General features: G+C 41.7%; 1 protein-coding gene across 1 annotated transcript in view; it reads right to left on the reverse strand.

Annotated features, from left to right (window-relative positions):
- XKR4 (XK related 4) overlaps nt 1-27,991 on the reverse strand; it is a 287,926-nt gene that overhangs the window by 80,082 nt on the left and 179,853 nt on the right. The window contains exon 2 of the mRNA XM_040433401.1: nt 9,960-10,159. Coding sequence (XP_040289335.1) covers nt 9,960-10,159 — 200 coding nt within the window. The remainder of the gene's footprint in view (nt 1-9,959; nt 10,160-27,991) is intronic.

Consider the following 27,991-nt stretch of genomic DNA (forward strand, 5'->3'; position numbering starts at 1 on the left):
TGTGGAATATGTTGGCACTAAATAAATGAATTAAATAATAATCCCAAAATATTTCAGTTTTCACACTGGCCGCTGAGCCTGTTCTGTACTACTCAGCAGTCATATCATCATCATCACCACAGGCAGGATTATAATGATAAGTATGTGCTCTGAAGCAGACAAAACAGGATCCACCACTAACAATACGTGATGATCACAGCTCACCTCCTCCCCTGCACAATGTACAGGTCACAACATGCACACAAAACCCTCCTATAGAAGTCAAAAACCTAATGATACATCTAAGTGGCTGCTGTAAAGAATATCTCTGAACTGCTGTTAACTGGTTTTCTGGGCTTTTAATATTAATGGGACTCTTCGCAGCCTAGCAAGCACAGTGCTGTCCACCGGATAGTGGCTGTGCTTGGTATTCACTTGACTGGGACTGAGCTGCGCCTAGATCATGTGACCGATTATTGTGACGTCACTGGCCTAGGAAGAGGTTGCGGTGGTCACAGCTGATTGGCAGGGGTGCCGGGAGCCAGACCCTCGCGGATCTAATATTGATGATCTATCCTGAGGATAAGCCATCAATATCAAAAACTCGAACAAAAGACCTCAGGCAACATGGCTGCCCATAATCATGTACAACGAGAAAGTAAAGTAGAAAAGAGAATTTGCTTCAGTATATTATTTTATTTAATAAAAAAAAGTGATACAATGCAGATGATATGATTCCATCTTCCACATGTACCAGAACTGTAGAATATCCACTTTATTTGCACTGTAGAACATGTAAGTAATAAAATCTGAGAATATTTATGATTTAACAACAACCCAAAGATGCAAGTGATTGACTCCAAAGTAGGGATCTATAGCCAGTGCCGACCACAGGATCTTCTGGTGGGCCAGTCCAACCCTGGGTGGGTCTTAAATAACCCTATTAACAGAGAGTCATTTTTTTCTGTCCCAGCAGCAGAAACTTGATGACCAAGTTTTCAGAGCTGAACTAGAGAAGTAAAAGCAGCCAACAAAAGTATAGAGGAACATTTATCAAGACTTGATCATTTCCATACGCCAGTCTTGTTACGAACATGTAGGCAATTCAGATGTCTCTTAGTAAATTAGTCACATCTCTGCATGCGCCAATTTCTGGTGCAAGTTACAGTAAATCTAGTGGTCTGCAAAAACTCTACCCCCTCCCTCTCCATTAGAATAGTGGCAAAAGCTGAAAAAGTTGCAAATTATGGTGCAAACATTTTTATAAATGTCCTTTTTAGTATTTACAAGAACTCTTTTAAGACTGGTGGGGAAACCAGGGCTACCTTATGACATCTAGTTGTGGGACAACTGTCTGAGACCAAGTTTGGCTATTTTAAAGAATAAGTTATGATATGACATGGGTTCTTAGATTTTCCCCATTTTATAGATTTTATATGTATGCCTGTAAAGTATTTAAACGTTTGACTCCTGGCTATAATTGTAGCCTTTTATTTTACAGAGTCCTGTGAACAGTCATTGAACAGTCAGGGCAGTAACCTTTTGAGATGACTTAACCCAAACTGTCAAGTAAACCGAGCAAATGCCACTAGGGTCAGAAGCACTGTCAAAACACACATCTTTATGATCCCCTAAAACTATCATTATATGTGCCTACCTGTTATGTGCTCCACTTTTATTCAGTACACGAATGTGAAAGAATATCGCTAATTAGATATGTTCCTAGTGTATTGTTCTAAATTCCTCTTGCATGCTAAACTCTTGTCAGTCAATATCAGACTGCTGAGGTGCTGATTAATAAAGTCAGTCAGATCCCTACAGGAATATCCTAAAAGAATTAAAGAGGAGACTGAATCACACAATCTACTCTGCTGTTCTTGCTGAAGAATATTAAAAAATAAAACAATTTCACCGTCCCTTTGCTTTGAGTCCCTTGTATGAGAATAGCGTCCTTACAACTTTTTGTTGTCACCATTGTCACTATAATTGTATAGACAAGTTCATGTATTGTGTCCTTCTAGTTTGTACTAATATACACTTTTATACACCTTTTAACATTTCAGAGAGCTTTGTTACGGTGGCCGTACACATGAGATGGAAGTTGGTTGATGGTTGAAGAGCAGGTAAACAAACAATCATCTGGTGAGCGTTCATTTCGGAGACATGACCATGCACGTTTTAGTCCAGCCGTTACAGTTGTTCAAACTGGCCATGAACAGTCAATGAAACTGGGCGACGGACCAAAGATCTTACTGGGAACGTTCTTTCAAAAAAACGATTGTTTGTTCGAAAGATATGGCACAACTCGGTTATGAGAAAAGATGTTCCAGAATTGTCAAGGGGAATACAAGTAGACATGTCAGGAGTGATGATGACGAAGTTGATAAAATGCAAATATGCCATAGAAATAACAATAGGAAATCTAGTGTAAGATGTTCCATTCAAGACCAAGAAAAAGACATGACATAAGCCACACGTTCCAACAAAAAGCTGCTGCCTTGTTGTTACACAAGAAGCCTCATCTGGATAAAATACTTCACAAAAACCAGGAAAAAGGGACTCACATGGGTGCTGTTATCCAAGTAAGTGTTTTAAGGACAAGTGTCACATCATGTCTATTTACTGAATGCGCAAGGACAACTCATTTCGGGACTGGACTAGTCCCTTCCTCAGGTCAATACACAGTGAAGTCTGAGGAAGGGACAATTCCATTCCAGAAACAAGTTGTCCTTACACATTCAATAAATGCACTTGATGCAACACCCTTCCTTGGAACACATATTTGTAAAGCAGCTCTCGTGTCAGTCCCCTTTTCTTGTTTTTTTGGACAATGACACTTTCCAACATGGTCACTAGATGGGCAGGACACTGATCTGTTCAGCTCCCGTTATGATCATGAGGGTCTTTTATTTATCCTGTTGCGGTAACAAATCATTTCATGACATCTCAGAACCTCGTAGATCTTTGCAATGTGATAACCACTATTTATAGGGGCTCCGGGGGATGATGTTCTCATTTGTATAACATCGTTGGAGCTCCATCGTAGTGTTTAGAAAATCATAAATCAAGAATAATTATTAGAATACAATAAAGTGCTGTACATAAACAGAAATAACTTTGGACCATCTCAAGGAGGCAACATTGAATTAGTTTTTTTCTGGAGATGTCATAAAATGACTGAATCCATGGCAACATAGAGACTGGAGAGCACCCAAATTACACAATACCGTACACCGAGCTTCTTCCTAGACATGTCAGGGAAGATGTAATACTACTGAACAAGTCTCTAAATCATGACTACAGAAGAAGCCAATTAGCTGTGTCACGAATGCCTTGCTGGGTTTTGTAATATCATCTTGAAAAGCCATAAAAGCGAAAAACAAAATGTCTTATCAATAACTTCATCATTCCCTTTTCTCTTCTTTTTCAAACTACTTACTCTATTTTATGGGACAGTAAAAATTCTGTTTCAAAATGTCATGTTAGCTTATTTCTTCCCATTCAACTAACAGAAAGTTTCAACCAGAGACGACGTATTCTAATTCAACACCAAAATATATGACAAAGAAGTAAATTACTTTGATGGTTTAGGTCTTATTATAACAGCACATATAGTGAAAAGTTCATATTTTGATAATTTACATTTATAAGAATAAATAAATGTAATGATATCTAACAATGTAAAAGTTTATAAGAGAAGTAGTATAGTCAGTATAATATAGTATGATGTATCTAGTCTCTTTCAAATATGAGTTGATGTAATCGAGGGATATTATAGTTTAGATCAGGGATCCGCAACTTTCGGCACTCCTGCTTTCTATCATGTCTTTCTATTGTATGCAGACCTTTAGCAATACAAACTCTAGAAGGACATTTTGGAGAAGACCTTAAAGTGGATGCTGGTAAAAAAACAACTTTTTTATATTAGGGCATATGGACCTCATAGGCCTTTTTCAGATGAGCGTATCCAGTGCAGGAAACACGCTCCATGAGGGAGCATGATTTCCTGTTATGGACACTGCTCCTTTCACACCGCAAGGCATTACTGTAGGCCTCATGCAAATGACGGTATGTATTTTGCGGATCCACAAAGTACGGATACTGTCTGTGTTGCATCCTCATTTTCTGCAGACCCCATAACTTCATTTTGCAGCCAAGTATAGGACATGTTCTATCTTTTTGTGGAACAGACATAAGGATGCTGAAAGTCCACGGATCATCTGTGTGCTTTCCACACCCTTATATCCGTTGCGCAAAAAGATAGAATTATGTCTGAAAAATGCGAACCAGAGACCCATTGAAGTCAATGGGTCTGCAAAGAAATATGCTGAGGGCACACAGACCGAATCCATATTTTGTGGATCCGCAGTGTGCAGACCGCAAAACGGACATGGTCGTGTGCATAAGGCCTTATCATGATTTATAATGCTGAGTGTCTCTGTCTGACCTTGCATATACTGAATTATACTGACGGCTTTATGTCAGTATAATTCTGTCGAAGAAAGGTCAGGCAGAGACACACAGCAATATTAATCATTATAATGCCTTGAGCTCCTGTGAAACGAGCAGTGTCCATAATGAGAAACCACTCTTCTACATGGAGCATGTTTTACAAACTGGATACGCTTGTCTGAAAGAGACCATAGGTAGAGCCAGGTTGGAGAGCTGCTGATTATCAGTGGTTACCGCATATATGATGGCTGCCAGGGGCTGTATAGGAATACTTACTACATGACAAACTATTATGAGGTTTTTCTGACATAGTTTATCATTCAGCTTTATAGCTGAGTGGTTGTGCGTTCAAATCCCGGCAGAAACTTTTCAGAAATAGAGGCTAAATTTGATTTAAATACACTGGGTGTCCCCAAGCAATGACTCCATATATGGACATAGCTATATATGGAGTCAGAGCAGGGACTCCTAAGAAGCCACGGACTCACACTGGGGGATTCCCTCACTGTAGAGCGATCTTCTGCATAGACCTCAGTGGGACCCGGCACCTTCCCCTCTTCAGAACTGGGGGTGCCTGGTTTAATGCTCGGTTTCTCCCATTGACTTCAATTGTGCTTGGGTGCTCTGTAGAGCACCCGAGCATTGCAAAGTGTTCTACTCGAGCACCCAAGCACTTGGGTGCTCGATCAACACTAGTAGGAAATAGAGGAGGTGGCTGCCAGGCCTGGCCTTAGAGAGCGATCTTGACTAGTCACAGAAGTGGGGGTTGCACAGGAGTTGGAAGTAGTTACTGGGGGAGGAGGGCCCTTTCAAAAATTTGTGGTGGGGCCTGGTCATTTCTAGTTACATCACTGACAGCTGCTGTAAAATATATGACTGGCTACATCATTAAAATAAGGACTTTAAAGAGGCTCTTTCTTTTAGACAGCCCCTGTTCATATGTTCTGAACATACAGTAGCGATGTGGTCCACCTTCTTGGTTAGGCGAAAGGCATATGTAAGGGGCAGCAAACTGTCGCTGGAGGATGCAAAGGCCTGGAGAAAGAAGGGCCAGCGTGAGGGATACAGAAGAATATGAAATACCTAAGAATAGTATACTTAAAGGGGTTGGGCCAAGATAGAAATGTATCCACTATCCAAAGGACAGTATCTACAGAATAGTATCTACAGGAGAAAGGGAAAAGTATCACAAGAATGGTTGTCCTGTGCCCCTGTATAAATGGAGCAGCGGTTCAAACATGTGGACTGTTGCTTCATTCAGTCTGTAAGGGATTGCTAGAGACAGCTAGACCACCACTACATTCACATACGGGCACAGAACCCCACACTAAATATCATTACACCTGACCCTGTCCAAAAAAAGTGGAGAGGGCGTGGCAGTTGTAGAGAGAGCTGAGCCTCTAGGTGTAACGACAACGCCCCGTTGCTCCTAGAGGCTCATTTGCATATATTAAAACCACATTTTTCTCAGTAATGTGGGCACATATGAACATGGGACCAACACAGATGCTTTCAGCTGCCAAATCCTGATGTAACAGGTCAGCCAGGTAGAAATCTGCTGACAGATGCCCTTTAAAATGTAAATTCAACGATTTTTTTTTTGTTACACATTTGATAATCCAGAAAGTCTGCTAATCCAGAAAAAATTCAATATTCTGGAAAAAAAAGACCGATGCAAGATAATCTATTGGAAAATATGCTTTTATAAAAAAAAAAAAGAGCTGTTAGCATTTCATTTTGAGATTTTGTCCTAAAGTTTTCTGTGACTATCCAATAATCCAAAAGATTTCATAATCTGGTCCGAATGAAAGAAATTTTGAAGTGCTTGTAGCAGAATATAGAACATTTCTCAAATGTTTTAAATTAAAGAATACATAATGTAACCCAACATCAAGCATACAAACATAATATCCATTACTTTTTAGGCTACTTTCACATTTGCGGCACCGTCGCCGGAACTGCCTGCCGCATCTGGCAAAACATATGCCAACTGATGGCATTTGTAAGACTGATCAGGATCCTGAAATGCCGGATCCGTCTTTCCGATGTCATCCGGCAAAACGGATTCGGCATTTATTTTTTTCACCTTTTTTTCGGCATTCCGGTATTTTGAATGCGCCCTTTTGACGGAACTCAGTGCCGGAAAAGAAAAACGCTAGTGTAACAGTGCCCTTAGGTAAATAGCCTTTGATTCTATTGACATCGGATGGGGACATTCAGTTAGCAGTTTGTGCATTATTTTGTACATTTTCTTCATTTTTAGTTATTCAAATGATAATTCCTTCAGAATTTCCAATCTCCTCCCGTGGTGACATTTATAAACTGATTTGGAGAACATAAAACGATATCTTGTAACCCTGCAGTTTTTATGTTGAGGTAATGGGTACATCTGAATGTCTCAGAAATTAACACACAATCTGTACACTTGGCCAAGTTGGTGCCCTGCAGGTTTCAGAAGGCTTCAGAAAGTGGTCAGTCAGAGCTGTAGTAACACCTCAGGGTATAGGGAACTGTCAAGAATTCTTCATATTATTCCGTGTGACTATGAATCGGGCTTTGATGGACAGTTTAGCCTCCCTGCAACAACCAATGTTTTCTGAACAAGCTGAGCAGCTGCACTGGTCCATGAATAGGATTATCAGCAGGCCTTGATCGATCCATTCAATGTTCTGCTTACAATTTGTGTGCTTTTTGTTACCCTAAAGGGCTCATGCACAAGGCCATTGCCATTTAGCAGTCCGCAAACCGCGGATCTGCAAAATATGGATACCTGCCATCTGCATTTGGCACTTTCCACGGGTCCTATTGTAGAAATGCCTATTCTTGTCTGCAAAATGGACAAGAATAGGACATACTCTATACTTTGCAGTGCTTGTATGCCTGTAAGCTATTGCTCCGTTCTACTATGGCCATGACCACGGACCAGGACGGACCGAAAAACTGGTGTCGACCCCGTATTTGTACGTCTTGGAGCACCTTAATAAAGAAATATTGTGGTTTTCCTTATTACTATTGGCAGACTTTTCCCTACCACACAGCACTGGCTAACAGAGTGCTGCCCGTTATTGATTCGCCCTTGAAATTTAAAGCAGTAATAACCAATTGTTTATATAAAGTTTTTTTTAATGAAAAATATATTTTTTTGAGAATTTGTAATGATTTTTAAGATTTTATGCATTAAAAAAAAAATCCTTAAAGGGAGTCTGTCACCACCATATGGCCATATACAGCCCTTACATGGCTCTGTAGCACACCTATACAGGATTGGAACGGTACGGTACCTTTGTTCTTTTCTTTAGACTTGCAAAAGCAGGAAAAACAAAGTTTAATTCATATGCAAATGAGCACTCGCAAGTGCCCCGGGGCGGCGTTCAGTGTGTAGGTGCCCAGGCTGAACGCTGGGCAGACAAGGTGCCAACGGCTACAGAAGCGATCCAACATCCAGATCAATATAAAAATAATAAATTCCACGGCACTTCCAAAACTAAATAGTGTGTTTATTACACCAGATGCGACGTTTCGGTCCTCTCTATGGAACCTTGAAAAAGGTTCCATAGAGAGGACCGAAACGTCGCATCTGATGTAATAAACACTATTTATTTTTTAAAGTGCCGTGGAATTTATTATTTTTATATATATACAGTATATATATAGTGACATGGAAGGTTAAAACAAAAATCACTAAAAATAAAAATAAAAATCAGTTCAAAATCTGATTTAAAGAATCGGTCATTTTTTTTAACTGTCGTTTAAATATCTATTGGCCAATTATTTTCTCAATAAATTCTGCTGTCTTCAGTTTTTATGTCAAGGTTCCTTTAAGATGCCGTTGGATACTTTTCGTTCTTTGTATTGTGTTTAATATTGCTACAACGATTTATGTGGGTGATAATGTAAACCAGTGCCAGCTGGCAGAACCGATGATATCATCCTTGGCTGTATATGTTTGTAAAAGAGCCACGGTTTTGTTTGCTAAACTAGCAAGTCACACGCTTAACACTTTCTGTTGATTTTCAGCAAAAGATGAAGGCAATTTTTTTCCCCCCAAGAAAAATGACAGTGGTGGATAGGAGAGTGAATAGAGCCTTGACAAAACCCCTCTGATTAAAATGAAACTCCCAAGTTGGTCTTCATTGAGAATCTCCAATTAAGAAATGTATAATGAACAAATGCTGATCAGTATTTGCAATGATAATATTCTTTTGGCAGGAGACAACTGGAATCTGTTCATGTTTATTAGATTCTGAACAGAAGAAAATGAATGCTCATCCATTTTATTCTCTGAAAGTAATTTGTCAACACAATACCGCAGCCAGGAATACTGGGTAATGGCATTCAGATGAGCCCGCATATGCGTCATAGTCCTGCCTCTTACTTCCTTGCTAAAGACAAAGTTGATTATTCCCTAAAAGACACAAAAGACTCTACTGAGTTTTGAAGGTCATAGGATTTGGTTGCCTGTGTGAATCTATAAAAAATCATAACCCATGGCAATCACAAAATCACTTCCGTTTTCCATCTAGAGGTGTTGAATATCCTGTGCCTCAAAATGAAATCTGTAACAGGTCCCCCAATTATTCAGCTTTATTTATACACTAATCAGTCATAACATTAAAGGGGTTATGTTAAAGACAATGGTGGCATATCACTAGGGTTCCACCCCTGGGAGCTGCACCTATCTCCTATGTGCACGCGCAGCAGCCCTCCATTTATTTCTATGGGGCCACCAAAAATAGACAAGCACTGGCTCAGCTATTTCCGTTGGGCCTATAAAAGTGAATGGGAGCAGTGGCCGGTCATGCGTGGGGCGCTCCCATTTGCTTCTCTGGGGAGAGCGCTTGGTGGTGGCCAGACAGGAGTCCTCCAGCCACCACTTTGGCCATTATAAGGTCCCAGCAGTGGAACCCACACCTATAAGACAATGGGGGCATATCCTAACAATATGCCCCCATTGTCTTAGATGAGATAATTCCTTTAAAATCGCCTGTCTAATATTGTGTAGGCTAACGTTAACTGGTCTGACCGATTGAGGCATGGACTCCACAAGGCCTATCAAGGTGTCCTGTCCTCTGGTACCAAGACTTTGGTAAGTTATGAGGTAGTCTATCCATCACCGTTCGGCCTTTGTCAAAATCACTCAGATCCTTACTAGAGATGAGCGAATTAACGATTCAATCTGTCTCATCAGCTGGACTTCTTCTCCTGCAAGAGGCTGTCCGCGCAGGTGAAGAAGCACCACGTGCGGCATCATTGACAGGGCCTGACATTTAGCCTGACCCTGACAATTTCATATACGCACCGCTACCCTGATTGGCAGAGCAAGGGTACAGGCTCTGCTTTGGAGCAGCTTATGCACAAGCAGATGCTTCTCCGTAGCCGAAGCAGAGCAGTGTCCGGCTCTCAAGTCCTCTTTAGAGAACCCTTGTCACATACTGACTTCACCTTGTCACATAATTTGGCAATTTACTAAATTTACCTCTGTATACAGATATCCCCCCCCCCCCCACAAAAAAAAATATGCTTCTTACCTTGAACGGCCTGTATGCTTTGACTCTGCACGACAATGCAGAGCTGCAGGACAAGTTGGGGAGCGCTTTCCAGAAATGTCGCAAGCAAATGCAACATACTCACATCTGCGTACTCGTACACCATCTTCCAGTAAAATCTCCACCTGTCATTCTCTCCACTCCGTCTGCTGCGAATCCCCAAATATATTGTATGGAAATACCTGAGATGAAGAAAAGGCATGTAACTATAGGAACACATAGACAAGGAGTCTGAGAACACTTAGGATTAAAGAGGTTCTCCAGGATTTAACAACTGAAGACTTATCCCCACCATAGGTCATCAGTATCAGATTGTCAGGGGTCTGACACCTCGCATCCCGGAGATCAACTGTTCGGGAGTAGCTCCTGCACTGGACCTACACGGGTGTCAATTGTGTAGTGGACGGACCTGGTTACTACTGCACTGCCTCCATTCACTTCAATAGGAGCAGCAATGCAGTAACCCGTTCTGTCCACTAAACAGTTTTTGGAGCTGTGACGCTTATTTCCGGCACTCGACCTACTGGAGAATAGCTGATCGGCGTGGATTCAGGGTGTCGGACCCCCGACAATCTGATACTGATGACCTATGGTAAGAATAAGTCATCAATTGTTAAATCCTGGGGAACCCATTTACAGATCCTACTGCTAGAAATTATAAACCATTTAGTTGGACTATGTGGAAATCACCAAGGATCTCATCCTCTCTCATCAGTAATCTGATCAAAATCATCAAAGATCCATTCATAATGGGCTTGTTGTAATAGGTGTCGTATGTGACATCACTTTTTACCATGGACTGCACTATTTCCTTAGCCTTAGCTCAACAGACACTGACATATATACTGTGTATTAATTTATTTCCTATGTAAATAGACTATAACATTGTTAAAAGATATTGGCTCTTTGAAAATTCCCAACACAGCTGCTATAATGTGTATATCTGGGGTTAGCGATAAAACATATGCCATGTCCTCCCTTATAGGAGCTGCAGCCTGGAATCTCCTCTGTGAGGTTATTCTCTATATAAAACAGACATCTGGAGGATGCAGTCCTGTGGGTCTCACCGAATTTCTTATCTCACATATACTGCTGCTTCAAGCTCATTTCCAACCGAGACTGGAATTGCTTTTCAACTGGTTTTGAAATACGTTTGATGATCACAGCACAATGCACGTTAGCAAACGCCATTATTTTGTGCCTACTAAATCTAGGTCTTGTATTAGGCCTAATCAAGTATTTTTAGCGAAAGCATAGAAGGTTTTCCTTTGGTGTTCATATGCTTCCTCGTTTGAACATTCTTATTTTTTAAACATTAGGTTTTTGCTCCATAAAAATTACTTTTCTAGTAAGCGTGATGTCATAACCTTACTGCAACCTACTGTGCATTTCATTGGCTATGCCTGTTTCTCCACATATGGTCCCTAGAAAATATTATGTTACAAATTCTTCTTCTTAAATAGCTCATCTCATGAAGACAACCATTTTTCAAATTGTAGACAGCTTAACATTCAACTGAGCACCATGGATCCAGATTGATAAACCCCTGCCAATACCATTTTCACCAATGGAAGCTGCAACCAGCCACACCCAAGCAGTGGAAATGTAATCCTACACGCTGGCCATTCATAAATAACCTCCTATGAATGACTAGATACACAAGAAACATGCTTAGTGAGAAGCTCTCCACTCTGTCTCATTGAACGAGGTCCCATATGAGTCCCTTGCCTACATAACCTTACAGATCCAAAAGAATGGGTTGTCTTCATAAAAGAACCCCTTCAATTGAGTTCAATATATACCACCAGTATCCATAATCAAACTCTCTTTAACCAGGACCACTTTGAATGGTTTTTGCCAATCGAAGTACAGATGTGTCCACACAGATACGGAAAGAGATGTGTCCACCCTTGACTTTCCTCAACATGGGTCCTTCCTAATGTTTCCTCTTAGTTCAATACCAGGAGATGAGTGGTTAAAGATGACCAGGTTTGGAACAAAAAAATATCTGCACTGTCCACAATTTTTTTTCCATACCTGCTTATCTTGCACCATACATTTTGTGACCTCCTAAGCCAAGAGGATAGGAAAAAAAGGAAACATAAGAGGGAAGATAAGAAAGGATAGATCTGCATATAAGAGTATATTAGAGACCAAGTGTATCACCCATATACCCACCTCTGAAAAGGTTTCAAATTCCTATTTGTTAGAAACTAGAACAGGTTCCCTGCCTAAAGTTCATTAGACTACATAAACTGTGATCTTGCAACAAGGCTACCAATGAATGGGAAAATTTATGATGGACATTTTATTAGACGATGAGCAATGATAAAGACTTGGCAGACTTTAAAACTTTACAGCTGGGTTTCTAAGTAATAGCACATCTTCTGACCTCCATGAATGACTAAGAGAGCACAAGCCTATAACTGAATTGCATTTGTTTTTCTTTTGTGTTAAGTAAGATAATTATTATTGCCAAGACATAATAAAATGTTACATTGCTGATAGATTCTACATTCTAAGCCCAATCCCAAACGTGCAATATCCAAGAAACAAAAGGAATGCGGAACAAAAGGCTCAATATTCATTTGATATTTTTCAAGAGAACAATTTCTAAAAGTTGGAAACGTAAAGATATGAAACAAATGCTCTTCCCTGAAGCAGGTGCCTGGCAAAAGGTTACATTTTACTTGGCTACTGTCAGAACTCACTCTGTTGTACCTGAAGTCACGTAATTTATATAAAGTTGCACAAAACAGAAAGCAAAAGAAAGCAAATTGGGGACTGTTACATTAAATAGTAATGTATATAATGAAGAATTACGTAGGAATTACATTCCGTGCAAACTGTATAATGGGCTGTTATCACCCAGTTTTTCAGGTCTCCTGAACAACAAATTAGTTGAATCAGTCCAGGCAAATCTTTGGTTCTTCCAAATTCAGGTCATTAGAATCTGTATTGTGTTTATTCATTTGTTGGTTTAGTTTTTGTAGCTATTCTTTTTATTTTGCATTATTTTCATGAATAATACACAGTTGAAGGAAGTTATGCAACATGATGGTTTGAAAAAGATGGACACCACTGACCATATTTCACAGTCATGACTATTTAAAAACAAAAACAACCCTAGACAACAATTCCAGATTAAGGATGGGACCCCCATCATCATGCATTAATGCGATATCCTAAGAACTGACCATTGATGTAATATCCCAGAAACACCTTTAACTGACTGTACTCCTATTTCTTCTATCACATCCTATTAATGTCCAGATACGTTGAGATGACTTGACTGCCACTGCCTTGGAGTTGCAATGCAATATGAGACGTACGAGGTCTACATCTCAGAAGCCTGCAGGCACAACACATCTCAACAAATTTTCTTCACTTCAGAATTCAGAGTGCTATATTGATATATATAGAAGATTTCTGTAACATTCTTACCTATTCCCGCGGACGTGCTCCGCAGCATGCAGCGCTGCCGAGTCCAGTTCCTAGGGAAACCTTGCTGGTCCTCCGTGTGTAGGAGCACTGACCAATCAGAATTGATGCTGGGACATCCAGCGTCATGATGTCATCACTGGTGTCCAGTTTCCAAGGCAACCAAGCCAGGCCCCAGTCTGCAAGACCACCAGCCAATCAGGAGTGTTGCCAGTGTTATGACATCATAGGCAGGGCCTTCTTTAATATTGATTGGACGATGGGCAAGAATTTACTTGGGCCCCCTGGATCCCGCCTTCCCACACCCTAGCATGCAATCACACCCTCCACCACAACACACACACACAAAATACACACACACCTCATAGAGTAGTAAACTTTAATAATGTAAACATAAAAAACTGGTTCACAAATACGCAAAGGGCAGGGGAGGTCGGGAGGAGGAGCAAGCAAGTACCATATTTTTCGCGCCATAAGACGCACCGGCCCATAAGATGCACCTAGGTTTTAGAGGAGGAAAATAGGAAAAAAATATTTTTCATTACACCTCAGGTCAGACCACCAATCAGACCCCCAATATTAATCAGACTTCAGCTCACAGCCCCAATCAGATCTCCAATGTTAATAAGACCTCAGATCAGAGCCCAATATAAAGAAGACCCCCAATCAGACCTCAGATGAGACCCCTATGCCTCATATCAGTCCACCATGCCTCATAACAGCCCCCAGCCATATGTAATCAGCCCCCAGCCATATGTAATCAGTCCCCAGCCATATGTAATCAGCCCCCAGCCATATGTAATCAGCCCCAAGCCATATGTAATGCAGCCCACAGCCATAATTGAGCCCCATCCATAATGCAGCCCCCAGCCATATATAATCAGCCCCCAGCCATAATTCAGCCCCCAGACATATATAATCAGCCCCAGCCATAATGCAGCCCCCAGCCATATATAATCAGCCCCTAGCCATAATTCAGCCCCCAGCCATATATAATCAGCCCCCAGCCATAATGCAGCCCCCAGCCTCAGATCACACAAAAATATAAAGCACTTACCTCTCCTGCTCCTGGACGCCATCGCTCCTCACCGCCCGCGATCTTCTTCCTCCCGCTGTCGGCTGTGCTCTGTAAATAGGCGCACACAGCATGAGGTCCCAGTGCACCCTCACACTGTGCGCAGCCTTCACAGCCAACAGCGGAGGACCAGGAAGCAGTGAGTACAGAGCTTTCACTGCTTTTTGTTCCTCCAGTACTAATGAGCGCTTCCATAATGGAAGCGCTCATTAGTATTCACCCCATAAGATATGGGGCAGTGGCCAGCATGGCTCAAGAGGCAGCTGCCTTGGGCCCCCAGGAGCAACTGGGGCCAGGGCAGCTGCCCCTTTTGCCCCACGTTAAAGACAGCCCTGATCATAGGTATCATCTAACTTGGGCATCCCATGTGACTGATCGGGCTCCCTATTTAGACAGGCAACTACTGGCCACAGTTGCCTGTGATTTGGTGTCTTCACCAAACTCGCTTTTTCTGTAGTCATGAAAATATATCTAAAGTTTAACCCCCTAGTGACCTGCCTGTTTTGGGTCTTAGTGACCAAGAATTTTTTTTTCATTTTCGCATTCCAAGACTTATAATGTTTTTATTTTTCATGTAGCCGTATGAGAGCTTTTTTTTGTGGGATTTAATGGAGCCATTTTGCGGTACACCTAACTTAAAGGGGTTGTCCGGGTTCAGAGCTGAACCTGGACATATCCCCATTTTTACCCAGGCAGCCCCCCTGACTTGATCATCGGAGCAGTTCATGCTCCGATGCTCTCCTTTGCCCTGTGATAAATCGGGCAAAGGCATTTTCTGGCGTTCCGGTGACGGATCTCCATAGGGCTGCCAGGCTGAGGCTTTCGCCCAGCAGTGAGCCCGGTGACGTCACCGGCACTGATGGAGGGGCTTTAGCGCTGCCCTAGCCTGTAAAACGGCTAGGGCAGTGCTAAAGCCCGTCCATCAGAGCCGATGACGTCACCGAACACACTGCTGGGCGGAAGCCACCGCCCGGCAGTGTGTTATTGTAAATAAAAGAGCCCTTGCCCTGTGCGATCCAGCGCAGGGCAAAGGAAAACATCTGGGCATTTCATATCAGGGGGGCTGCCTGGGTGAAATTATGGGTATGTCCGGGTTCAGCTCTGAACCAAGACAACCCCTTTAATATTAACTTGTATTAACTCTTTCTGGGGGGATGGGAAAAACAGCAATCCTGCTACTGAGTTTTTATGAGCTATTGCTGCTTTCATTTTAAAAAAAATAAATACCGTAATATGATAACTTTACTTTCTGGATCAGTATGATTACAGTTATATCAAATACATATAATTCTTTAAAAAATGTTTTACTACTTTTGCACAATAAAAACCCTTTTTTTAAAAGAAGAAAATGTTTTTGCATTTCCGCATCCCACGACCCATAACTTTTTATTTTTTATTTCTACGGAACAATGTGAGGCCTTGATTTATGTGGGACAACTTGTACTTTTCATTGGTATCATTTTGGGGTACATAACACTTTTTGATTGCTTAGTATTTTGTTTTTGATGGCAAATAAGTAAAAAACAGCAATTCTGGCAGTGTTTTATTTTTACCCACGTTCACCGTACGGGATACATTACATGATAATTATGTGGTTTGGGTCATTACAGACAGGTCGATACCAAATTGCATTCCCCATATAATAACAATTCTGGAGCACCCTTTCATATAGTTCTATGTTGCACCATTCCTCTATTATTCATACTAGAAGTTATGAATGAATTGCTAAAAGTCTTCAATAGGTCCAACCAGTTGAGGGTGTGCCCCTGTGCAGTCTGACTACAATGGCACTAATAGAGATATAAAAAATGAAACCCGCCCTTAGCTGCACCTCACAGACATCCTCCTCCTGAGTGCACTCTGTACATAAAACTAGAAATGCTAGGAGCACTCTGGTGCATTTTAATTTCTTCGTTTTGTATCTGGATCAGAAAGCAGGGGAAATTATTTGAATGGAACAAACAAGTCCCTGTTATCATATGGACATTGTCTGGATTCAAATCACCATTCACATATTGTACATACACATGTAGCATAAAAGTAAGTGCTCTAGGCATAAATATAGCCTGGTATTTGTGGAGGGAACATTGACCAGCCTTCGGTATGTCCAGAACATTGTGGAACCAGTACTACTGCCTTTTTTGACTCAGGAGACTAGTTGTTCCAACAATATAATGCCCACCCACACGCTGTCCGTGCTACACAACATGCTCTTCAGGGTGTCCTGCAACAGGGCCACTTTAAAGGGGTCATCCCATGATTGATGTTAAAAATTAAAATCAGACATCATATAGAACATGACAATCTCTTTCTAACAAAGCTAGATCCAGCCCTGTACCTCACATGGATCCAGAGATCTCCCCATTCATTGCTCTGCTAGATTTATATCAAGCTGAAAGCTCAAGGGAAGTGTCTTTTCTGTTGCAGCTAAGGGGGCGTGTCGCAGCTCTCCCTATCACAGCTCAGGGGGCGTGTCCATGCTCTCCCTATCACAGCTCAGGAGGCAGTTAAAGTATGAATCTGAGCATGTGCGGCCTTCTCAGTGAGCAGGTCAAAGAAATAAGAAAAAGAACAAACAGCAGGTGGCTCTATACAGATAGATTTTATTGAATAACTCAGTGGCTATACACTGCGTGCAGAATTATTAGGCAAATGAGTATTTTGACCACATCATCCTCTTTATGCATGTTGTCTTACTCCAAGCTGTATAGGCTCGAAAGCCTACTACCAATTAAGCATATTAGGTGATGTGCATCTCTGTAATGAGAAGGGGTGTGGTCTAATGACATCAACACCCTATATCAGGTGTGCATAATTATTAGGCAACTTCCTTTCCTTTGGCAAAATGGGTCAAAAGAAGGACTTGACAGGCTCAGAAAAGTCAAAAATAGTGAGATATCTTGCAGAGGGATGCAGCACTCTTAAAATTGCAAAGCTTCTGAAGCGTGATCATCGAACAATCAAGCGTTTCATTCAAAATAGTCAACAGGGTCGCAAGAAGCGTGTGGAAAAACCAAGGCGCAAAATAACTGCCCATGAACTGAGAAAAGTCAAGCGTGCAGCTGCCAAGATGCCACTTGCCACCAGTTTGGCCATATTTCAGAGCTGCAACATCACTGGAGTGCCCAAAAGCACAAGGTGTGCAATACTCAGAGACATGGCCAAGGTAAGAAAGGCTGAAAGACGACCACCACTGAACAAGACACACAAGCTGAAACGTCAAGACTGGGCCAAGAAATATCTCAAGACTGATTTTTCTAAGGTTTTATGGACTGATGAAATGAGAGTGAGTCTTGATGGGCCAGATGGATGGGCCCGTGGCTGGATTGGTAAAGGGCAGAGAGCTCCAGTCCGACTCAGACGCCAGCAAGGTGGAGGTGGAGTACTGGTTTGGGCTGGTATCATCAAAGATGAGCTTGTGGGGCCTTTTCGGGTTGAGGATGGAGTCAAGCTCAACTCCCAGTCCTACTGACAGTTTCTGGAAGACACCTTCTTCAAGCAGTGGTACAGGAAGAAGTCTGCATCCTTCAAGAAAAACATGATTTTCATGCAGGACAATGCTCCATCACACGCGTCCAAGTACTCCACAGCGTGGCTGGCAAGAAAGGGTATAAAAGAAGAAAATCTAATGACATGGCCTCCTTGTTCACCTGATCTGAACCCCATTGAGAACCTGTGGTCCATCATCAAATGTGAGATTTACAAGGAGGGAAAACAGTACACCTCTCTGAACAGTGTCTGGGAGGCTGTGGTTGCTGCTGCACGCAATGTTGATGGTGAACAGATCAAAACACTGACAGAATCCATGGATGGCAGGCTTTTAAGTGTCCTTGCAAAGAAAGGTGGCTATATTGGTCACTGATTTGTTTTTGTTTTGTTTTTGAATGTCAGAAATGTATATTTGTGAATGTTGAGATGTTATATTGGTTTCACTGGTATAAATAAATAATTGAAATAGGTATATATTTGTTTTTTGTTAAGTTGCCTAATAATTATGCACAGTAATAGTCACCTGCACACACAGATATCCCACTAAAATAGCTAAAACTAAAAACAAACTAAAAACTACTTCCAAAAATATTCAGCTTTGATATTAATGAGTTTTTTGGGTTCATTGAGAACATGGTTGTTGTTCAATAATAAAATTAATCCTCAAAAATACAACTTGCCTAATAATTCTGCACTCCCTGTACTAAATTTTTAATTACATGTAATCACAAAGGTATTCAGATCCAGGTGATCGTTTAAAAACTGTAGAATATTTTTCATGGGACAACCCCTTTAAGTTACCAGTCCGCCCCTGTCAGGAGCATATAATCAAGCATCTGTATGTCAGAGTGGCTGCCTGTATCGCAGCAAGGAGAGATCCCACCCAGTATCCCACCCCTGCCTCAACATATACCTTGCTGCAGAATCCAAAATAAAGGGGCACCACTTTGGTTGTGTGATCATCGACCAAGCACCACTAGCTTTTTATACTTTGTCAATCTCAGCTCAATCACATTAAGTTTCCTAGGTGTTTTCATTTTCCAGTACAGTTCTTGTAAAATTTTCTAGAAGTGGAAATACATATTTAGAAACAGATTAGAAATGACTTTATATACAGTCTATTGCTGTGAATATATTGTAATAGATGATAAAACACCAATATTTAATTTTATACATGCCCTTTATTTCATAAATCAAGCACAAAAAAATGACTTAATTTGCTCCAAATCCCATGTATCTTTTAATCTGGCATGAAGCTGTCTGTGTACTTGTTACAATCCCATTTTATCAAAGGGCAGCCTGCTTGGGCAAAACAAACCTGACTACTTGACATTAATTTACAATAGCTGTCACTGCCTATAAAATACAAGACTAAAGTGTCACTTTTTATGCATACTCGATGTCATGTTCATGGCTCTCTTGTTGAAAATTTTGAGGAAGGAAAAAGAGAAGTTTCTTATATGAGAAATGTGTGTTCCGATTGAAATGAGATGACCATTATTCCCCTTTAAGGAGAATCGGTTGCCAGGTGTATGCTGCCCTATCTAAGGGCAGGATTTCTGCTGCCCAATCCTAAATAATGAAAGCTGTATACAATCAATATCTGCTTCTGTACATGAAAAATTACCTACAAACTACAAAGAGACACATACGGGCTGTGGTGTGTCCAGACTCGGTCTTAGCCTCATCTTCTGCGCCTCTTCCCCCTGGTGAAATCTTTCGTTGTTCAGCATTCGCCGCAGGCGCGGTGAGGGAAAGACACTCGCAGGCTGCCAGCTTCCTCACCGCGCCTGCGCCGAATACTGAACGGCACGAGATTTCACCAGAGCACAGGGCTGGCAGACAGATGTGAGCGCTGCCTGGCCCTGTCAATCAGGACTTGGAGGGAGGCGACAAAGGTGGGAGAACGGAGCCTCTAGGAGCAGGAACAACGCCCCCCCCTGCTCTTAGAGGCTAATTAGAATATTATAAAAGTTATATTTCCAGAGTAACGGGGGCATAGATAAAAGTAGGAATAGGCTAGTTAGGTTTAGCTGACATTAGCACATCTTTAATGTCAGCTAGCTTAATAGGGTTAAATTTGGTGACAGAAACCCTTTAAAGGGTTTGTCCCTCCAAACAATTCTACTTTTTCAAACCAGCACCTGGATCTGAATACTTTTGTAATTTCATGTAACTAAAAATTGTAGTATAGCCACTGAGTTATTCAATAAAATGTATCTGTATAGCGCCACCTGCTGTTTGTTCTTCACCTTATTTCTCCACCTTATTTGTGGTTGCACATACTCAGTTTAGATCGTTAACCGTGACCAGCCATCTGTTAGAAGCCGTGGCAGCTACAGGGAGTGAGCTGCAGCAGAAAGGACCTACCCCCTGAGAAAGGATACCCCCCGAACTGTGATAGGGAGAGAGCTACAGCAGAAAAGACATGCCCCTGAGAAAGGACATGCCCTTCTGAGCTGCCAGCCTAAAACAAAATCTAGAAATAATAATGTAAATTATTACTATCAATTATTTAGGTCACAAGAAACCTTTCCTTGCTTATGGTAAGTTCATTTACACTAGAGTCACTTATAGAGAAGGATTTGGGTGTCCTTGATGATCACAATATACAGGATGCAATGTCAATCAGCTGCTTCTAAGGGTGCTGCCACATGTTAACGTTTTTAAAGCCTAAATCAGGAGTGGATTGAAAAAAGTGGAGAAGTTGTATCTGTCCCTAATACTTTTTCTCCTATTTTGATCCATGTCTGAAGTTGGCTTCAAAAGCTGCACCAAAAAGCCTTAACGACAGCAGAAGACTGTCATGTATTAAACCAGGCATGGACTCACGGGGCAGGGATGTAATATTACCACTTTACAAAGTTTTGGTGCAGTCTCATCTGGATATGCAGTTCAGTTCTAGGCACCAGTCCATAGAAAGGATGCTCTGGAGCTGGAGAGAGTACAAAGGAGAGCGACTAACCTGATAAGGGGCATGGAGAGTCTTAGTTATGTAGATGCTTCAAAGAATTACATTTATTTTGTTGTGAAAAGACACGTGTAGGGGCATTATTAACCTGTAGTAATATACAAATGGCCTCTACAAAAAAATAATATGGCGAAATGCTGTAAAATCCCCACAAAACACAGGGGGTACACTGCCTCCATCTGGAGAAGAAAAAGTTCAGTCTCTAGAGGTGGCAAAGTTTCTTCACCATGAGAGAAGTGAATCTGTGGTCTGCCTTTCTTGAGCTACTCTGCGCTTTATGGGGTGGTATAATGCAAGCATTTAGATGATGAACAATAAGTAAGAACCTAAGAAGATGAAGAGTGCATTTCTTACCAGAAGCTTACCTTCAATTTATGTAGCTAATAGCTCTGTAAATCAAGCCTTATCATTAAGCACTAGCATCACATTGTTGTGCCTCTGGAATAGCTGCAATTCAAGCTCAGCTCAGTGTTGAAAGAGAAATTTGAAGATGCTTGGTTTTTCCTCTATGAGCTCTCTAAATCTCACAAAACGCATTGGCCCTGTCTACCATCAAGGATTGGATTCATAATCCATTTTTTAGTCTTTAGTCTTGGCATAGAGGACCCTTATCCATGAACCACAGAGGTCATTCATTCACTCATAAGTCATTACTGCAAATTTTGGATCCATTGACACTATTTGTTTGGGTAATCAGTGGGGAGAAAGGGGGTTGGTCCATGAAAGAACAGTCATCCATGATCTATTCTAAGGAAAGGCCATCTATGTATACGCCTCAAAAACCTTCTGATGCAAATTTATTGATCTAGTCAAAAAATATGGACATTTTAAGGGGGGGGCAAAGGATTTTCCGAGATTTTCTACCTGATGACCTATCCTCTGGATAGGTCATCAGTGTCTGTTCAGTGTGGGTCCGACACCCGGGACCCCCACCGATCAGCTGGTCGAAAAGGCACTGACGCTCCTGTGAGCCCCACTGTCTTCTCACAGCCTACAAAGCACAGTTCTGCACACTGTATAGTGGCTTTGCTTGGTATAGAGCTCAGCCCCATTCACTTAAATGGGGCCGAGCTGCGCCTAGGCCACGTGACCGATGAACATGTCGTCAGTGGCCTAGGGTAAGCTGAGAGAAGGCTGTGGCATTGCTGCCCCCCACTGATCAGATACTAGTGACCTATCCAGACAATATGTCTTCAGTATTAAAATCTCAGAAAACCCCTTTAAGTCAAAACTAGGGACTATTTCTTTAAGAGAGATACAATTGGGACACATAACGTAGGGTAACATTTCTACTTTCCCACTCAAACACCCTATTAGAATTGTTCTGTCTTTGTGTAAAATAAGGGTATTTCACACTTGCGACAGAGGATTCCGTCGCCTCCTGCATCCGTCAAAATGTATGCAAACTGATGGCATTTGTCAGACGGATCAGGATCCTGAACCGTATGACAAATGCATTGAAATGATCCGTCTCTCCGGTGTCATCCAGAAAAACGGGTCCGGCATTTTTTTTTTCCACATTTTTTGCATTCTGAGCATACGCAGACCGCAAAAACTGATCCGTTTTGCCGGAACACTCGGGGCCGGATCCGGCATTAATGCAGTTCAATTGGAAAAAATGTCGGATGCGGCATCCCGGCAAGTGTTCCGGAATTTTGGACGGAGATAAAACCGCAGCATGCTCCGTCCTGAAAAGGCAAAAAGACTGAACTGATGCATCCTGAACGGATTGCTCTCCATTCAGAATGCATTAGGATAAAACTGATCAGTTCTTTTCCGGTATTGAGCCCCTAGGACGGAACTCAATACCGGAACAGAATAACACTAGTGTGAAAGTACCCTAAAAGATCTTTCCAACATTTTTATTACAATATTCACATTAACAATTTTAAAAATGAACCAGCATCACAATTATTAGTGAACAGATTTTTGGCCTTAGGATATTAGTTTGTATAATTGCTTCTACTTATATTTGATTAATGAGATCCAAGAATCAGACGTTACACTATACAGTACTTTAACGATTAGAGTTTAACAGCTACATTTAAATACACCCATCCAGATATGCATCTGCTATGTTCTATATATTTCCACGATGTAAGCAAATTGAACCAATTTTTATTTGATATAAACTTTCTTAGAATATTCCAAACCCTGAAGTGAATTTAAAGGGGCACGCAGGTTTCAGTAAGTAATGTTAAACAATCTTTTAATATAACGTCTTAACTCATTTTTCATAGTTTTAAAAATCTCTATTTTCAGTCATTCATTATTTATTCCCAGTGAATACAAATCTACCCTGGTCATGTGATGCAACACCAACCAAATTGGGCTCATTGTTATTTAAAGTAAAAAAAACTTGTATAGCCACTGCTAGAACGACCAAAATGAACAAAAAATACACCTAAAAAAAGATAATATTATGAACACAGCTTAATTGACACCTAACATGATAAAGAGTATACATAAAACACAGCAGACATCCGTCGAGGAGGACACAAGAGAGCAACATAACACTGAGGAGTAAAGTAGTAAAATAGTCCAGGAGTGCATGAAAAATAGTATTAGGGCCCTTTCACACTTGCGTTCTTTTCTTCCGTCATAGAGTTCCGTCGTCGGGGCTCTATGCCGGAAGAATCCTGATCAGTTTTATCCTAATGCATTCTGAATGGAGAGAAATCCGTTCAGGATGCATCAGGATGTCTTCAGTTCCGGAACGGAACGTTTTTTGGCCGGAGAAAATACCGCAGCATGCTGCGCTTTTTGCTCCGGCCAAAAATCCTGAACACTTGCCGCAAGGCCGGATCCGGAATTAATGCCCATTGAAAGGCATTAATCCGAATCCGGCCTTAAGCTAAACGTCGTTTCGGCGCATTGCCGGACCCGACGTTTAGCTTTTTCTGAATGGTTACCATGGCTGCCAAGACGCTAAAGTCCTGGCAGCCATGGTAAGTGTAGTGGGGAGCGGGGGAGCAGTATACTTACCGTCCGTGCGGCTCCCCGGGCGCTCCAGAGTGACGTCAGGGCGCCCCAGGCGCATGGATGACGTGATGACGTCATTCTGGAGCGCCCGGGGAGCCGCACGGACTGTAAGTATACCGCTCCCCCGCTCCCCACTACTACTATGGCAACCAGGACTTTAATAGCGTCCTGACTGCCATAGTAATACTGTACGCATTTTGAAGACGGATACGTCTTCAAATGCTTTCAGTTCACTTGCGTTTTTCCGGATCCGGCGTGTAATTCCGGCAAGTGGAGTACACGCCGGATCCGGACAACACAAGTGTGAAAGAGCCCTAATAAGCCTTAAGAATGATCACAATAAAAAAAACAATACTGAAACTGAATGGAAAACCAAAAAGACAAGCATAAAGCACAGCGGCAAACAGTAACAATACTGACCAAGTGTGTAACACCTTCAACCAAACGCCGTTTCGCCCAGAGGCTTCTTCCGGAAGGTGTATTTTTTGTTCATTTTGGTTCTGGTCATGTGATGGCCACATAGGTGCTTGGTGTATAAGACAAAGCTCCGATAACTGTACAGTAACGGTCACATGACCAGGACAGATCTACTGAAATAAATAATGAGGTTTGTATTTGATAACTGCAAGCAGAGATCTTAATGAATTGATACAGAAAGTATATTAGAACAAATTTTATTTCAAAAACTGAACTGTAAAAACCCTTTTAACCATTTCTTGCCATGGCAATTTTCACTTAAAACATGCCCCTTTACACACATTTTCTAAAAGTAGACACCTTGTTTATTGAGAAAATGCCACCGAGCACTTGTGCTATGTGGCCTTCACGCTAGTTTGCATAAATAAATCCAGAAAAACACCTCCAAAACATAAAAGTTCAAGATGTGCAGCATTACTAAGATGTCCATAACCATCTGACAAATGTTCTGATTAGACACAAAGGGTGATTAGATGTTATCTCACAACTTTAGTAAATTAAATAAAAAAGAACCAAACTCGCATCCTCTAAACGTGATAATCTGACTGATAAGAGGGATGATAGCATGAAGAAAAGCTCCCGCATCTTTCCCAGGTGTCAATGGAGACTGTACAGAGGGAAAAGATGACAGTAACAGCGTGTGATTGATAAGCGGGATGGCAACATGAAGAAAAGTGCATGCTCTCCGCTCCCCTGGGGTCACTTGGGTCTGTACAGGGGGAGAGATGACAGTAACAGCAAGTGATTGGTAAGAGGGGTGATAGCATGAAGAAAAGTTTCCAGATTCCTCTCCCCTGGGGTCTGTACAAGGGGAGAATGTGATATTTCTTCCTGACTCCACTTGCACTTCCAACCCACCCTTACACACAACCAGGATGTAAAACATTTCATCCTATTCCCCAATTCCAAATGAGTGCTGTTCTTCACAAATGCAGACCAAATAGTGAGACTGGAATCTTTTAAAAGCTAAAAGTCTGGGCTTTAATATGATCTAAGCCCTGAGCTCTACATTTTAACTGCGCCAAGCATTTAAAGTTGAGACATAATACTGCTATCCTTTGCAGTAAAAGGGTTAAATTTTCAGTTTCACTTTTTAATACTTTTCCAGCGTCTGACATCTTCAAATTCTCATGCCTATAGAAAAGAAAAAAATATTTCTAATGCCCAAGTAAACTGGCTCATCAAGGGAGAACTTGTTCTTTCTCCATTACTTCCAAACCGCCAGGGAGCATGACGGGACGCCTTTAACAGTCGGAACAATTAACGAGACTTTCATATGCCACGTGCATTTCATACATATGACTATTAATACATCAAACCTAGTATAAATCCCAATGGGCAATGTGTTGTACTGTATATCTATCACCCGTGTCTTACAGGAGGGTCCACAGAAATCTAAGATGTAAAATAGTTACTTAAAGAGATATGCCCATTTCAGACTCTGATGGCATATCGCTAGGATATCATGTCATATAAGCGTTCCTGTCTTCAGAATGGGACCCCCAAAGTGAACAGAGAATTCCGAGGTGGCCACGGATGCTCTCTCCATTCATGGCCACGTGACCTCCGGAAATAGCTGAGCTATTTTCAGAACTCCCATAGCAGTGAATGGAGAGCATAGTGTAGATCCCCATTCTGGAGAGAAGAGCAGGTGCCAAAATGGGACCTGCACCTATCTGACATTGATGGCACATCCTAGTGATAGCCCACCAATTTCTAAGATGGAATACCCCTTTAAACGATAACTACAGACGAGCAAAATACCATGGCTCGGTTTAAGTGAATTTCTTTTTATTCTAGCCACAGCCAAGTAGCTGTAAAAAATAACAGGAAATACTTTGTGGAGTAATATGTGGCTTGGATTTCAGAACAACATAACCTCCAGGAGAAATCTGTCAGTTCTGACAGCCAGGGAGAAGATGGATTTTACAGTGGGAAAGCTCCAGACTTCAGACAGTTTACAAAATTGGCTTTTGTTACTTTTCTTTATTTTGTGCTGAATAGTTCTGTGACAGGATTGATAAATCAGGCTGGTAAAGTCAGACCTCTGGCAGCGGTAGAAGAACGAGTATATAAGGTGCTCGGCATTATGTATATACAGTATATATATATATATACATAGCTACATTAGTATGGATGGACATTACTTCATGCAGAATAGAGATAGTGGTAGATTTCAGAACTTGAGGCTAAGGTGATACTGACAATACTCAAAAGATTATTATTACAGGCTGTTAGATGGAGTAGTGCCTCACTATATGCCCATCTAAGAGCTGGGGTTGTGTCAGGGCACAGGATCACAGCTAGGACAAGAGGTAGGCAGAAGAGGCAGCTGTCTATGGCGCAGGTGCCTCCCCTGACTAAGAGGGTATATCTCAATGCCCCTCTTTCACAAAGCACTACTGTCAAACAGAAAGAAAGTGGTATCCCTCTGACAATGAGGAGGCGAACAGACTGATGTCCCTGGATGGTAGCATCAGTGCAGGAGCAGTAGATCACGCAGCGTCCCACATCAGTGTGTAAATGGGACACAGCAAAACCCATCCCAAATCGCCAGCGGTACCTTCAAGTAGCCGGCAGTGAGATTCGAATGATGATTTTCTTACTGCATTCTGATGAGGCAGAAGTATGAAAAACGTTATTTTATCCGTCCGCGCTATTTTCCAGTCAGGCTTGAAGTCTAGGGGGCAGCGGCCTCTTTTTATCAAGTCAAGGTAACCGTGCCCACTTCCCTGCCCCTTCTCCTGTGACTGACAGCCGGCTTTATAGCTGTGTATAATAATCAAAAGGTTGTCTTGTTCTTAACTCGCAGCTGAAGGTGACCATAGTGGCAAATAAATGTAATTTATTGCTAACCATGGTTTCCTCTTACCATGGTTATGTGTACATAGTCTACTCACTGTGTGATCATGATGGATCTTACCTAATCAAAACAGAATTTTTGGGATCTATTATGGATGAGAAACGGGATGATAAAGAAATGGGATGTGAAAAGTACTGATGCCTATGGGTTTTGATGTTGTTGAAAATATTGTAGATGACAAAGAAATCCGACAACTGACCAAATTAGGACCTACCTTCCAAATGAGGTCTTGAAACAAAAGCCACTGAAAAGCAATTGAAGGTGTTCGCTTAACGCATTTAGTTTAGATAACTGGGTCTCATAAAGCATGTGTGTTAACTCTACTACATCGTAGGCCGTGTGACTGATGAACAGTGATGGTCAGTTCTCAGTGTTCACCAGCGAACACATGCGGGCTGCCATCTTTAGTAAGGTAGACTCACTCGTCCGGCGATGAACAGGTAAGCCTTTACCTGTGCCTGTGCCGGGAGCCGGTCTGAAATCAAATGTAGTCACCGGGAGCAGGCAGTGCCGATAACAGCCGCCGGGGGCCTTCATCAGGCTGTTCTCGGAACTGCCTGCTCCCGGTGACTGCATTTGATTTCAGACCGGCTCCCCGCACAGGTAAGGGCTTACCTGTGCATCGCCGAACGGGTGAGTCTACCTTACTAAAGATGGCAGCCCGCATGTGTTCGCTGGTGAACACTGCGAACTGACCATCACTGCTGATGAACATG

The sequence above is a fragment of the Bufo bufo genome, chromosome 5 (genome assembly GCF_905171765.1).
Source record: "Bufo bufo chromosome 5, aBufBuf1.1, whole genome shotgun sequence".
Classification (NCBI taxonomy): Eukaryota; Metazoa; Chordata; class Amphibia; order Anura; family Bufonidae; genus Bufo; species Bufo bufo.